This window comes from Scardinius erythrophthalmus (genome assembly GCF_964197995.2).
Source record: "Scardinius erythrophthalmus genome assembly, chromosome: 3".
NCBI lineage: Eukaryota > Metazoa > Chordata > Actinopteri > Cypriniformes > Leuciscidae > Scardinius > Scardinius erythrophthalmus.
This window is the reverse complement of record NC_138223.1, coordinates 61109354-61121853: the sequence shown is the minus strand read 5'-3', so window position 1 is coordinate 61121853 and position 12500 is coordinate 61109354. Positions and strand designations below refer to the sequence as shown.

The following is a 12500-nucleotide window of genomic DNA, read 5'->3' as shown; positions in this document are numbered from 1 at the left end:
CACTCTCACACTCACTCTCACACTCACACTCACTCTCACACTCACACTCACACTCACGCTCACACTCACACTCACTCTCACTCTCACACTCACACTCACTCTCACACTCACTCTCACACTCACTCTCACTCTCACACTCACACTCTCACTCTCACACTCACTCTCACTCTCACGCTCACGCTCACGCTCACTCTCTCACTCACTCTCACACTCACACTCACTCTCACTCTCACACTCACTCACTCTCACACTCACTCTCACTCTCACTCTCACTCTCACACTCACTCACTCTCACACTCACTCTCACACTCACTCTCACACTCACTCTCACACTCACACTCTCACTCACACTCTCACTCACACTCTCACTCACACACACTCTCACTCTCACACTCTCACTCTCACTCACACTCTCACACTCTCACTCTCACACTCACTCTCACTCTCACACTCTCACTCTCACACTCACACTCTCACACTCACACTCTCACTCTCACTCTCACTCTCACACTCTCACTCTCACTCTCTCACTCACTCACTCTCACACTCACTCTCACACTCACACTCACACTCACACTCACACTCACACTCACTCTCTCACTCTCACTCTCACACTCTCACTCTCACTCACTCTCACACTCACTCTCACACTCACTCTCACACTCACTCTCACACTCACTCTCACACTCACTCTCACACTCACTCTCACGCTCACGCTCACGCTCACGCTCACGCTCACTCTCACTCTCACTCTCACACTCACACTCTCACTCTCACTCTCACTCTCACTCTCACTCTCACACTCACTCTCACACTCACTCTCACTCTCACACTCACTCTCACACTCAATCTCTCACTCACTCTCACAATTCAATTCAATTCAAAATGAGCTTTATTAGCATGACTGTATAACACAATGTTGCCAAAGCATCAACATATTATATATAAATAATAAAACAAATAAAACATATATGTATAGATCATGTCATATGTAGCATAGTAAATATAAATAAATAGATAAATAAACACAATCTATCCTAATAAATGAATAAATACAGTGGGTCTCTCTAGAGAATTAGCTGACTCTGGCGTTGTGAATAGCTAACACATATTTAGCCGCAAGTGCAGCTGTACTCACACTCACTCTCACACTCACTCTCACACTCACTCTCACACTCACTCTCACACTCACACTCACTCTCACACTCACTCTCACACTCACTCTCACACTCACACTCACACTCACTCTCACACTCACACTCGCTCTCACACTCACTCTCACTCTCACTCTCTCACACTCACGCTCACTCTCACACTCACTCTCACTCTCACACTCACTCTCACTCTCACTCTCACACTCACTCTCACTCTCACTCTCACACTCACACTCACTCTCACACTCTCTCACACTCACACTCGCTCACGCTCACTCTCACACTCACTCTCTCACACTCACTCTCACTCTCTCACACTCACTCTCACTCTCTCACACTCACGCTCACTCTCACACTCACTCTCACTCTCACTCTCACTCTCACTCTCACACTCACTCTCACACTCACTCTCACTCTCACTCTCACACTCACTCTCACACTCACTCTCACTCTCACACTCGCTCACGCTCACGCTCACTCTCACTCTCACACTCACTCTCACACTCACTCTCACACTCACTCTCACACTCACACTCACTCTCACACTCACTCTCACACTCACTCTCACACTCACTCTCACACTCACGCTCACGCTCACGCTCACACTCACTCTCACACTCACTCTCACACTCACACTCACACTCTCACTCTCGCACTCACTCTCACTCTCACGCTCACGCTCACGCTCACGCTCACTCTCTCACTCACTCTCACTCTCACTCTCACACACTCTCACTCTCACTCTCACACTCACTCACTCTCACACTCACTCTCACACTCACTCACTCTCACACTCACTCTCACACTCACACTCACTCTCACTCTCACGCTCACGCTCACGCTCACGCTCACGCTCACGCTCACACTCACTCTCACGCTCACTCTCACGCTCACTCTCACGCTCACGCTCACGCTCACGCTCACGCTCACGCTCACACTCACTCTCACACTCACTCTCACACTCACTCTCACACTCACTCTCACACTCACTCTCACTCTCACGCTCACGCTCACTCTCTCACTCACTCTCACTCTCACTCTCACTCTCACACTCACTCTCACTCTCACTCTCACACTCACTCACTCTCACACTCACTCTCACACTCACTCTCACACTCACTCTCACACTCACTCTCACACTCACTCTCACACTCACTCTCACTCTCACTCTCACACTCACACTCACACTCACACTCACACTCACTCTCACACTCACTCTCACGCTCACGCTCACTCTCACGCTCACGCTCACTCTCACGCTCACTCTCACGCTCACTCTCACGCTCACGCTCACACTCACACTCACACTCACGCACACTCACACTCTCTCACACTCACACTCACACTCACACTCACTCACACTCACACTCACACTCACACTCACACTCACGCTCACTCTCTCTCACTCACACTCACTCACTCACTCACACTCACACTCACTCTCACTCTCACACTCACTCTCACACTCACGCTCACTCACACTCTCTCACACTCACACTCACACTCACACTCACACTCACACTCACACTCACTCTCTCTCACTCACACTCACACTCACTCTCACTCACTCACTCTCACTCACTCTCTCACACTCACTCTCACTCACTCTCACTCTCTCTCACTCACACTCACACTCACGCTCACTCACACTCTCTCACACTCACACTCACACTCACACTCACGCTCACTCACACTCTCTCACACTCACACTCACACTCACTCACACGCTCACTCTCTCTCACTCTCACACTCACACTCACACTCACACTCACTCTCTCTCACTCACACTCACACTCACACTCACACTCACTCACTCTCACTCACTCTCACTCACTCTCTCACACTCACTCTCTCACACTCACTCTCACTCACTCTCAATTTCAATTCAATTCAAAATGAGCTTTATTAGCATGACTGTGTAACACAATGTTGCCAAAGCATCAACATATTATATATAAATAATAAAACAAACAAAACATATATGTATAGATCATGTCATATGTAGCATAGTAAATATAAATAAATAGATAAACAAACACAATCTATCCTAATAAATGAATAAATACAGTGGGTCTCTCTAGAGAATTAGCTGACTCTGGCGTTGTGAATAGCTAACACATATTTAGCCGCTAGTGCAGCTGTACTATCATCTTCTCCCAGTAAGAAGAACATTTTCTCAGCGTCACTCAGTTCAGAGAATGATGAAATCAAGATTTTAAATCTGGGCAGAAAGGTTTCTCTTATACTGGAGTATTTAGAGCAGAAGAGCAGAAAGTGTTCCCTTATCCTCGATGTGCTGTAGGTCACAGTGTCTACAGATCCTCTGCTCTCTCTCTGTCCATGTTAGTCTATGTCTTCCTCTCTCTATCTCTAGATCATGGTCACTTAATCTGTATTTGGAGAGGATTTGTCTTTCTTTAAAATGTTTAATAAATAGATAACTGGCCAATTTAGTGGTTCTATTGAGGGTCGAGTAACATTGGAGTTTATTCTGGAGGGCAAAATGTGCTTTTAGTGATTCATCATGAGTGTCTTTTAGATGTTTGTGGATTTCTTTAATGATAGGTTTGGGGTTGATGGGGATTCTATTCTGATGGACGAGTTGAAGAGCGAGTGTGTTCAGAGGATGAGGTTCTGCTGAGGTTTCGTTGGCGAGGAGGGCTTTATATTGCACTGACTCTGGATCAGACTGATGGAGGTGATGCCAGAACTGAACACATCTCTTCTGGATCTCGATGTTCAGCGGGTACAGGCCCAGCTCAGCCCTGCAGGCGGCAGTGGACGTGTTTCTGTGAACCCCGAGAATATTTTTGCCAATTTCCAATTGTAATTTTTCTACTGATGTTTTATCCCAATTTTTACAATTTAGTACTGGTCCCCAAATTTCACATCCATATAAAATTATTCGTTTTATTATTGAATTATATAATTTTATCCAGGTTTTAATGGGTAATTTTAAGTGTCCACATCGTGACTTTATAGCATAGAAAGCCCTCCGAGCCTTTTCACCGAGTGTTTTCACAGCCGGACCGAAGCGTCCCGAAGCGCTGATGTCGATGCCCAGATATCTGTAGCTAGAGCTGTGCTGCAGAACATGCTCGATGGTGTTTTATGCCCCCAATGGCTCCTTAGAGGCAGCTAACCCTACCCTCAACCTTAAACCTACCCATCCCCTCGCTGCCTGGAAGGCGACGTTGGGGGCATAAAACACCAAAGACCGCAGAACATGGCCTTTATACCGGAACTGGTGTTTGTGTGCCTGAGATCGGGCTTTCTTCTGGAACACCATGACTCTGGTTTTGTCCAGATTGACTGTCAGGGCCCAGTCGTGACAGTATTGTTCCAGCAGGGACAGGCTCTGCTGAAGGCCCTCAGGTGTGCGGGACAGCAGGACCAGGTCATCCGCGTACAGCAGACATCTGACCTCTGACCCCTGTAGAGTGAGGCCGGGCGCAGTAGAGCTCTCCAGCACTGACGCCAGATCATTGATGTAGATGTTGAATAGAGTCGGGCTCAGACTGCAGCCCTGCCTCACTCCACGGCCCTGCTGGAAGCACACACACACACACACACACTCACTCACACACACTCCACGGCCCTGCTGGAAGAACGCGGTTCTGTGGTTACCGATCTTCACCGCACTTTTGCTGTTGGTGTACAGAGATTTTATAATGTCAAATGTTTTTCCGCCGATGCCAGTTTTTAGGATTTTGTACAGTAGACCATCATGCCAAATTGAGTCAAATGCTTTTTTAAAGTCTACAAAACATGCGAATATTTTCCTTTGTTTGTCGTTGATGTTCTTGTTGATTAGAGTGTGGAGAGAATAGATGTGGTCGGATGTGCGGTGTTTTGGTAAAAAGCCAATCTGAGCTTTATTTAAGATGTTGTGTGCTGAGATGTGTGAGACGATGCGTGTGTTCTCTCTCACTCTCTATCACACTCAAACTCACTCTCACACTCACTCTCACACTCACACTCACACTCACACTCACTCTCACTCTCACACTCACTCTCACTCTCACACTCACACTCACACTCACACTCACTCTCACACTCACTCTCACACTCACTCTCACACTCACACTCACACTCACTCTCACTCTCACACTCACTCTCACTCTCACACTCACACTCACACTCACACTCACACTCACTCTCACACTCACTCTCACACTCACACTCACTCTCACACTCACTCTCACTCACTCACAGTCTTTGCTCTTCAGCGTTTGACAGAAACACAGAACTGACCGACAGCTCACTTCCTGTTTCACTTTGACAGTTTTTGCTCTATTCGTATTGTAAATCTGTCTGTTTCTCTGTCTCAGTGTCTCAGTACGGGACGCTCCTAAAGCTCCGCATCACAACACACACACACACACACACACACACACATTTATCATATATGTTTTTAATTTCAGCTTTGAGAATGTGTGAAATAGTGTCATGTTTAAAAGCATCTGTGTGTGTGTGTGTGTGTGTGTGTGTGTGTGTGTGTGTGTGTGTGTGTGTGTGTGTGTGTGTGTGTGTGTGTGTGTTTGATGATGCAGATCTGAAGATTCAGCTGGTAAATCTGGCCATAAACACACTTCAGTTCTGAGAAATTAACAGATGTAAGAAGCATAAATCATAAAAATAAACAGTATAAATGTTTATGATTGACATATAGCCTAATAGCTTATGCCTGTCTAAAACATCATTTTTTTACTTTAAGATTTTGAAAATGTTTTACTTATGACTTGAGTAAATAAAGATAAATAACTTAAATATATGATTTAAAAAAGCCTAAAAATAATGTTTGTTGAACAGTGTAAATATATTATAAATGTGTGCGAGTGTGTGTTTGTGTGAATGAGTGTGTATGTGTGTGTGTAACATAAACTTGAAACATAATCCCGTCAGGATGAGTTTCAGTAACATGATCTGATCACCGAGGGAGGAACACACACACACACACACACACACACACACACAGGATATCAGATACAGTATTGTGATCGTCAGTCGCTGCTTCATCAAACACGTCGAGACTCGCAGCGCATATTTTCCATTGATAGAGTTGCGAAAGCAAAAGAAAGAAATATCACTTTAATCTTTCTAGTTGAAACTGTGATGATATATTTCACCCAGAACTGAGAAACACACACACATATCTCAGTGTGTCGCTGGTTTCTGTTTCACTGATTCGCAAACTAACTAACTAACACCTCAGCGAGCGGAGTGTGTAAACTCGTCGTTTCATCTCAGTGTTCGTGTTAAAACTCATTTGTGTGAATAATTACACGCAAAACTCTGACAGTAACACGTATGAAACACAGTATCGTCATCATAAACATTATAACATTATAAAGATTATAAGCTCACCCGCATCGGGCTCGTCCATCATTGGCGGATCCGGATCAAACTGTGATTCTGTTAACGCAGATCCGCGTCAGTTCCACTGTGGTCCATGTTGTTGTTGTTGTAGCAGTGTGTGTGTGTGTGTGTGTGTGCGCAGTGCATGACGGGCTGAATGAGCCTGAGTGACGTCATGTAAATCGAGAACTGGACCAGTCAATGCTGAAAAGTTTAATAAAGATCTTGGGCTGCGTTTCCCAGAGCATCGTGATTGCTGATGTTCTCCGACCAGCTCGCGATGTGTTCGAGACACTGCCCTGATGCGGAGTCGCACTGAGATACTCTAGAGCAGCAGATTATGGAGATATGTCTTTATTAACAGATGTTTACGGATAGATGTGCTAACTCTGAGAGATTCAGACAGTGATCAGTGATCTATAAACACACACCTGTCCAGGGTCTCAGTGATAACCGCACAGAACAGGCCCTGGATCAGTGATCTATAAACACACACCTGTCCAGGGTCTCAGTGATAACCGCACAGAACAGGCCCTGGATCAGTGATCTATAAACACACACCTATCCTGGGGCTCATTGATAACCGCACAGAACAGGCCCTGGATCAGTGATCTATAAACACACACCTGTCCTGGGGCTCATTGATAACCGCACAGAACAGGCCCTGGATCAGTGATCTATAAACACACACCTGTCCTGGGGCTCATTGATAACCGCACAGAACAGGCCCTGGATCAGTGATCTATAAACACACACCTGTCCTGGGTCTCAGTGATAACCGCACAGAACAGGCCCTGGATCAGTGATCTATAAACACACACCTGTCCTGGGTCTCAGTGATAACCGCACAGAACAGGCCCTGGATCAGTGATCTATAAACACACACCTGTCCTGGGGCTCATTGATAACCGCACAGAACAGGCCCTGGATCAGTGATCTATAAACACACACCTGTCCTGGGGCTCATTGATAACCGCACAGAACAGGCCCTGGATCAGTGATCTATAAACACACACCTGTCCTGGGTCTCAGTGATAACCGCACAGAACAGGCCCTGGATCAGTGATCTATAAACACACACCTGTCCTGGGGCTCATTGATAACCGCACAGAACAGGCCCTGGATCAGTGATCTATAAACACACACCTGTCCTGGGTCTCAGTGATAACCGCACAGAACAGGCCCTGGATCAGTGATCTATAAACACACACCTGTCCTGGGGCTCATTGATAACCGCACAGAACAGGCCCTGGATCAGTGATCTATAAACACACACCTGTCCTGGGTCTCAGTGATAACCGCACAGAACAGGCCCTGGATCAGTGATCTATAAACACACACCTGTCCTGGGTCTCAGTGATAACCGCACAGAACAGGCCCTGGATCAGTGATCTATAAACACACACCTGACGGGAGAATGTGTAAGTACATCTGTAAGTGGAGACACCGATGATGATCTGAGGAACTGATGAAGGAAAACCACTTTAATATTCATTATGAGTCCTAATCATAAATACAGTGCATGTTCACAATAACAGTTTAAATACATCAAAGAATGATTTAAACTATCTGATATACACATTAAGATTAAATACGTCATTCTCGTTAATGAAGTTAAGCACTTAAATTACATGACACCATCTCCGAGAAGTTACAGCATGTTGTATATTCTAATAAACAGTAATATTTCTGCTGTTGACACTGTTCCTGAGGCGTGCTGTGTTTCAGTGTTTGCAGCAGAACTCATGGACTGAGAAAATATTTACACGCAAATAATGATCAATAACGCATGAGGCCTATCTGTTCCCATTAATAAGCAATTCAAGGTACTATTTGGTGAGATACTATTCTGGAAAAGATTGAGAAAACTTTCTCTGAAATGTATTTTATACTATTTGATTTATTTATTCAAAACAAGGCAAGGATCGGCTACTAAATGTGTTTTTTTTTTTTATCCTTGTAATGTGATGCTCATCCGTATCTCATATTTTCCTATTGTCTTGTACAGTTAAACATCACGTGGATGAAAATGCATATGCAAAATATATGCAGATGAGGATCTGTGTAGTAAACGAGGCAGAAGTCGAGTCTGAGGCAGTTTCAGGTCGAGGGCCCATCTCTGATGGACAGTAAGTGTACGGCCTTACTTAAAGGGATAGTTCACCCAAAAATGAAGATTCTGTCAGTAATTACTCACCCTCATGTTGTTCCAACCGCGTAAGACCTTCGTTCATCTTCGGAACACAAATTAAGATATTTTTGATGAAATCTGAGAGCTGATCACTCCTCCATAGGCTTCTTACGGGGTTGGAACGACATGAGGGTGAGTAATTACTGACAGAATTTTCATTTTTGGGTGAACTAACCCTTTAATGTGTGTGTTCATCGGCACCCTCACCCAGCATGATCTGCTGATACGCATGTGTAGTTAGATGAACTTTTGGAGAAACCGTGAGTTTGTTCAGTGCTCTTCTCCTCCACCAAGGGCTTACAGAACCGTGGTTCGGGTCACCGTGGTTGGGCCTCGGGCTATGTCTACACTCGCTTACTCGATCTCTCACAGTACTCTATAAGCTTTAATGAGCAATATCAGTGAGATCAAACATGTGTTGCGTTGCTAAGAGTGGTTGCTAGGGTGTTGTGTAGTGATACACAGAATGTACTACATGTTTCCTATGGAATGGTAAAGGATTCCCTCTCTGCTTTCCAGCGAGCTGCTAATGTTGACAAACGTAAAGACTTTCATATCTAACAGCCATAGGCCCAATGCTCTATTTTCAGTAAGTGATTCTGCTCTTAATCCCACCACTAATCAGTTCCCACAGTTCCCAGTGACTCTCTTTGTGAAGACGATCTGTGGCTTTGGTCTGTAGATCTCAGCTCTGCGTTTGACCTGCTCGATCACAGCTCACGTCTCGTCTCGAAGTGTGTGTGGGCTTTCGGGGTACGGTGCTACTATGGTTCTGTTCATATTTAACTGATAGGAGTTACTCAGTCTGCATCGGGCCACAGTTCTTCTGAAGTGAACCTGGGCTCTGGCGTTCCTCAGGGCTCTATTCTAGGCCCGGTCCAGTTTCAGCTGTATATGCTCCCTTTGGGTTCTGTTTGATCTAGATGTGGGGTATCTCTTCATCTGTGTGCCGATGACACACACACACATTTCGTATGTTACAAGAACAGCCTTTTTCCACCTTAGAAACATTGCTAAGCTACGTAACATGCTATCAGTTTCTGATGCAGAAAAGTTAGTTCATGCATTCATGACTGTGAATGTTCCCCGAATTTGGAAATCCAAAAAACGTTTAAACCCATCTAAGGTTAAAAATTTAATTGATGTTCAACAAATAAAAAACAGCTATATTACAGATGAGCAAATGCTAAAGCTTGGGTTGCTGAATATTCGATCGCTTACTTCAAAAGCACTCGTTGTTAACGATATGATTTCAGATAATAACCTAGATGTGCTGTGTTTGACAGAAACCTGGCTACAACCAAACGATTACATTACTTTAAATGAGTCCACCCCGCAAGATTACTGTTATAAACATGAGCCTCGTCCGAAACGCAAAGGGGGTGGTGTTGCTGTAATTTATAGTAATAGTTTCAAAACCACTAAGAAATCAAGTTTTAAATATAATTCTTTTGAAGCATTGGTGCTTAATGTAAAAATATATAGTGTAAACGATAAATCACGTTTGAGATTTGTGCTGGCTACTGTATACAGGCCACCAGGGCACCATACAGACTTTATCAAAGAATTTGCGGACTTTCTATCAGAATTAATATTGACTGCAGATAAAGTACTAATTGTTGGTGATTTTAATATACACGTAGATAACGAAAAAGATGCATTGGGATTGGCATTTAAAGACATTGTAAACTCAATTGGAGTTAGACAACACGTGTCAGGACCTACTCATCGTCGTAATCATACTCTAGATCTAATATTATCACACGGAATAGATGTTGATGCCGTTGAAATTCTGCAGCAGAGCGATGACATCTCAGATCATTACCTAGTCTCGTGTAAATTACATTTAGCCAAGGCTGCAAAGCCGACTCCGTGTTACAAATATGTTAGACCTATCACTTCTGCTACTAAAGATTGCTTTATTAATAATCTTCCTAATCAGTTTCATCATCTCAGCATCTCAGATAGCTTAGAAGAACTAGATATTGCAACAGAAACTTTTAACTCTCTTTTCCAGCACTTTAGACACAGTTGCTCCGTTGCGCTTAAAGAAGATTAAAGAAAATAGTCCAACGCCGTGGTACAACGAGCACACTCGGGCCCTTAAGAGAGCAGCCAGAAAAATGGAACGAAACTGGAAGAAAACAAAACTAGAGGTATTTCGCATTTCATGGAAGGAGAGCTCAATTACTTACAGAGAGGCTTTAAAAGCTGCTAGATCTGCTTATTTTACAACCCTATTAGAAGAAAATAAACATAATCCTAGGTATTTATTTGAAACGGTGGCTAAACTAACGAAAAATAAAGCTTCAAGCACCGAAGTTTCCAAGCAACACAGCAGTAATGACTTTATGAACTTCTTCACTTATAAGATTGATAATATCAGGGACAAAATTATAACTATGCAACCGTCTACTACAGTATCGCATCAGGCAGTGCATTGTAGTCTCCCGGAGGAAAAATTTGATTCATTCATTGCTATAGGAGAGGAAGAATTTACTAAACTCGTTAAATCATCTAAATCTACAACATGTATGTTAGACCCTATACCGACTAAGCTACTGAAAGAAATACTTCCAGAGGTCATAGATCCTCTTCTTAATATCATTAATTCGTCTTTGTCTCTAGGATACGTACCAAAAACCTTTAAGCTGGCTATGATTAAACCGCTTGTTAAAAAAACGCAACTTGATCCTACAGAATTAGTCAATTACAGGCCGATCTCGAATCTACCTTTTCTGTCAAAGATATTAGAAAAGGCAGTATCCTCACAACTGTGTTCCTTTCTTGAAAGAAATGATATCTGTGAGGATTTCCAGTCCGGATTTAGACCGTACCATAGTACCGAGACTGCTCTTGTTAGAGTCACAAATGATTTGCTCTTATCATCCGATCGTGGTTGTGTCTCTCTATTAGTGTTACTCGATCTTAGTGCTGCATTTGACACCATCGACCACAACGTTCTTTTAAATAGACTAGAAAACTATGTTGGCATTACGGGAAATGCACTAGCATGGTTTAAATCATACTTATCTGACCGTTATCAGTTTGTAGCAGTAAATGAAGAGATGTCTCATCGATCACAGGTTAAGTATGGCGTACCACAAGGCTCAGTACTAGGACCGCTGCTGTTCACTCTGTACATGCTACCATTAGGAGATATCATTAGGAAACATGGCATTAGCTTTCACTGTTATGCCGATGATACTCAGCTCTATATTTCTTCAAAACCTAACGAAACTTATCAATTCACAAAATTAACAGAATGCATAGCGGATATAAAAAATTGGATGACTTGTAATTTCCTACTTCTAAATTCTGAAAAAACAGAGATTCTAATTATTGGACAAAAAACTTCCTCACGTAATAACCTAGAATACTGTCTAACACTTGATGGCTGCTCTGTTAAGTCTTCGTCGTCGGTCAGGAACCTGGGTGTGCTCTTTGATACCAATCTTTCATTTGAAAGACTGACAAAAAACTGCATTTTTCCATCTTAAGAATATATCTAAATTACGTCATATGCTCTCATTGACAAATGCGGAACAGTTAGTTCATGCGTTCATGACCTCAAGGCTAGATTATTGTAATGCTCTACTGGGTGGTTGCCCTGCACGCTTAATAAACAAACTACAGCTGGTCCAAAACGCAGCAGCTCGAGTTCTTACCAGAACCAGGAAGTATGACCATATTAGCCCGGTTCTGTCAACACTGCACTGGCTCCCTATTAAACATCGCATCAATTTTAAAATATTGCTGATCACTTACAAAGCACTGAATGGTTTAGCTCTGCAGTG

The 12500-nt window shown here is 43.6% G+C and overlaps 1 protein-coding gene across 2 annotated transcripts in view; it reads right to left on the bottom strand.

The window, feature by feature from the left end:
• The window catches only part of tmc7 (transmembrane channel like 7), a 33491-nt gene extending 26824 nt beyond the window's left edge, over nt 1-6667 (bottom strand). For both annotated transcript variants that reach the window (XM_081360310.1, XM_081360311.1), the window contains exon 1: nt 6522-6667. In XM_081360310.1, coding sequence (XP_081216436.1) covers nt 6522-6543 — 22 coding nt within the window. In that variant the 5' untranslated portion in view covers nt 6544-6667. The remainder of the gene's footprint in view (nt 1-6521) is intronic.
• Between the last annotated feature and the right edge of the window lie 5833 nt (nt 6668-12500).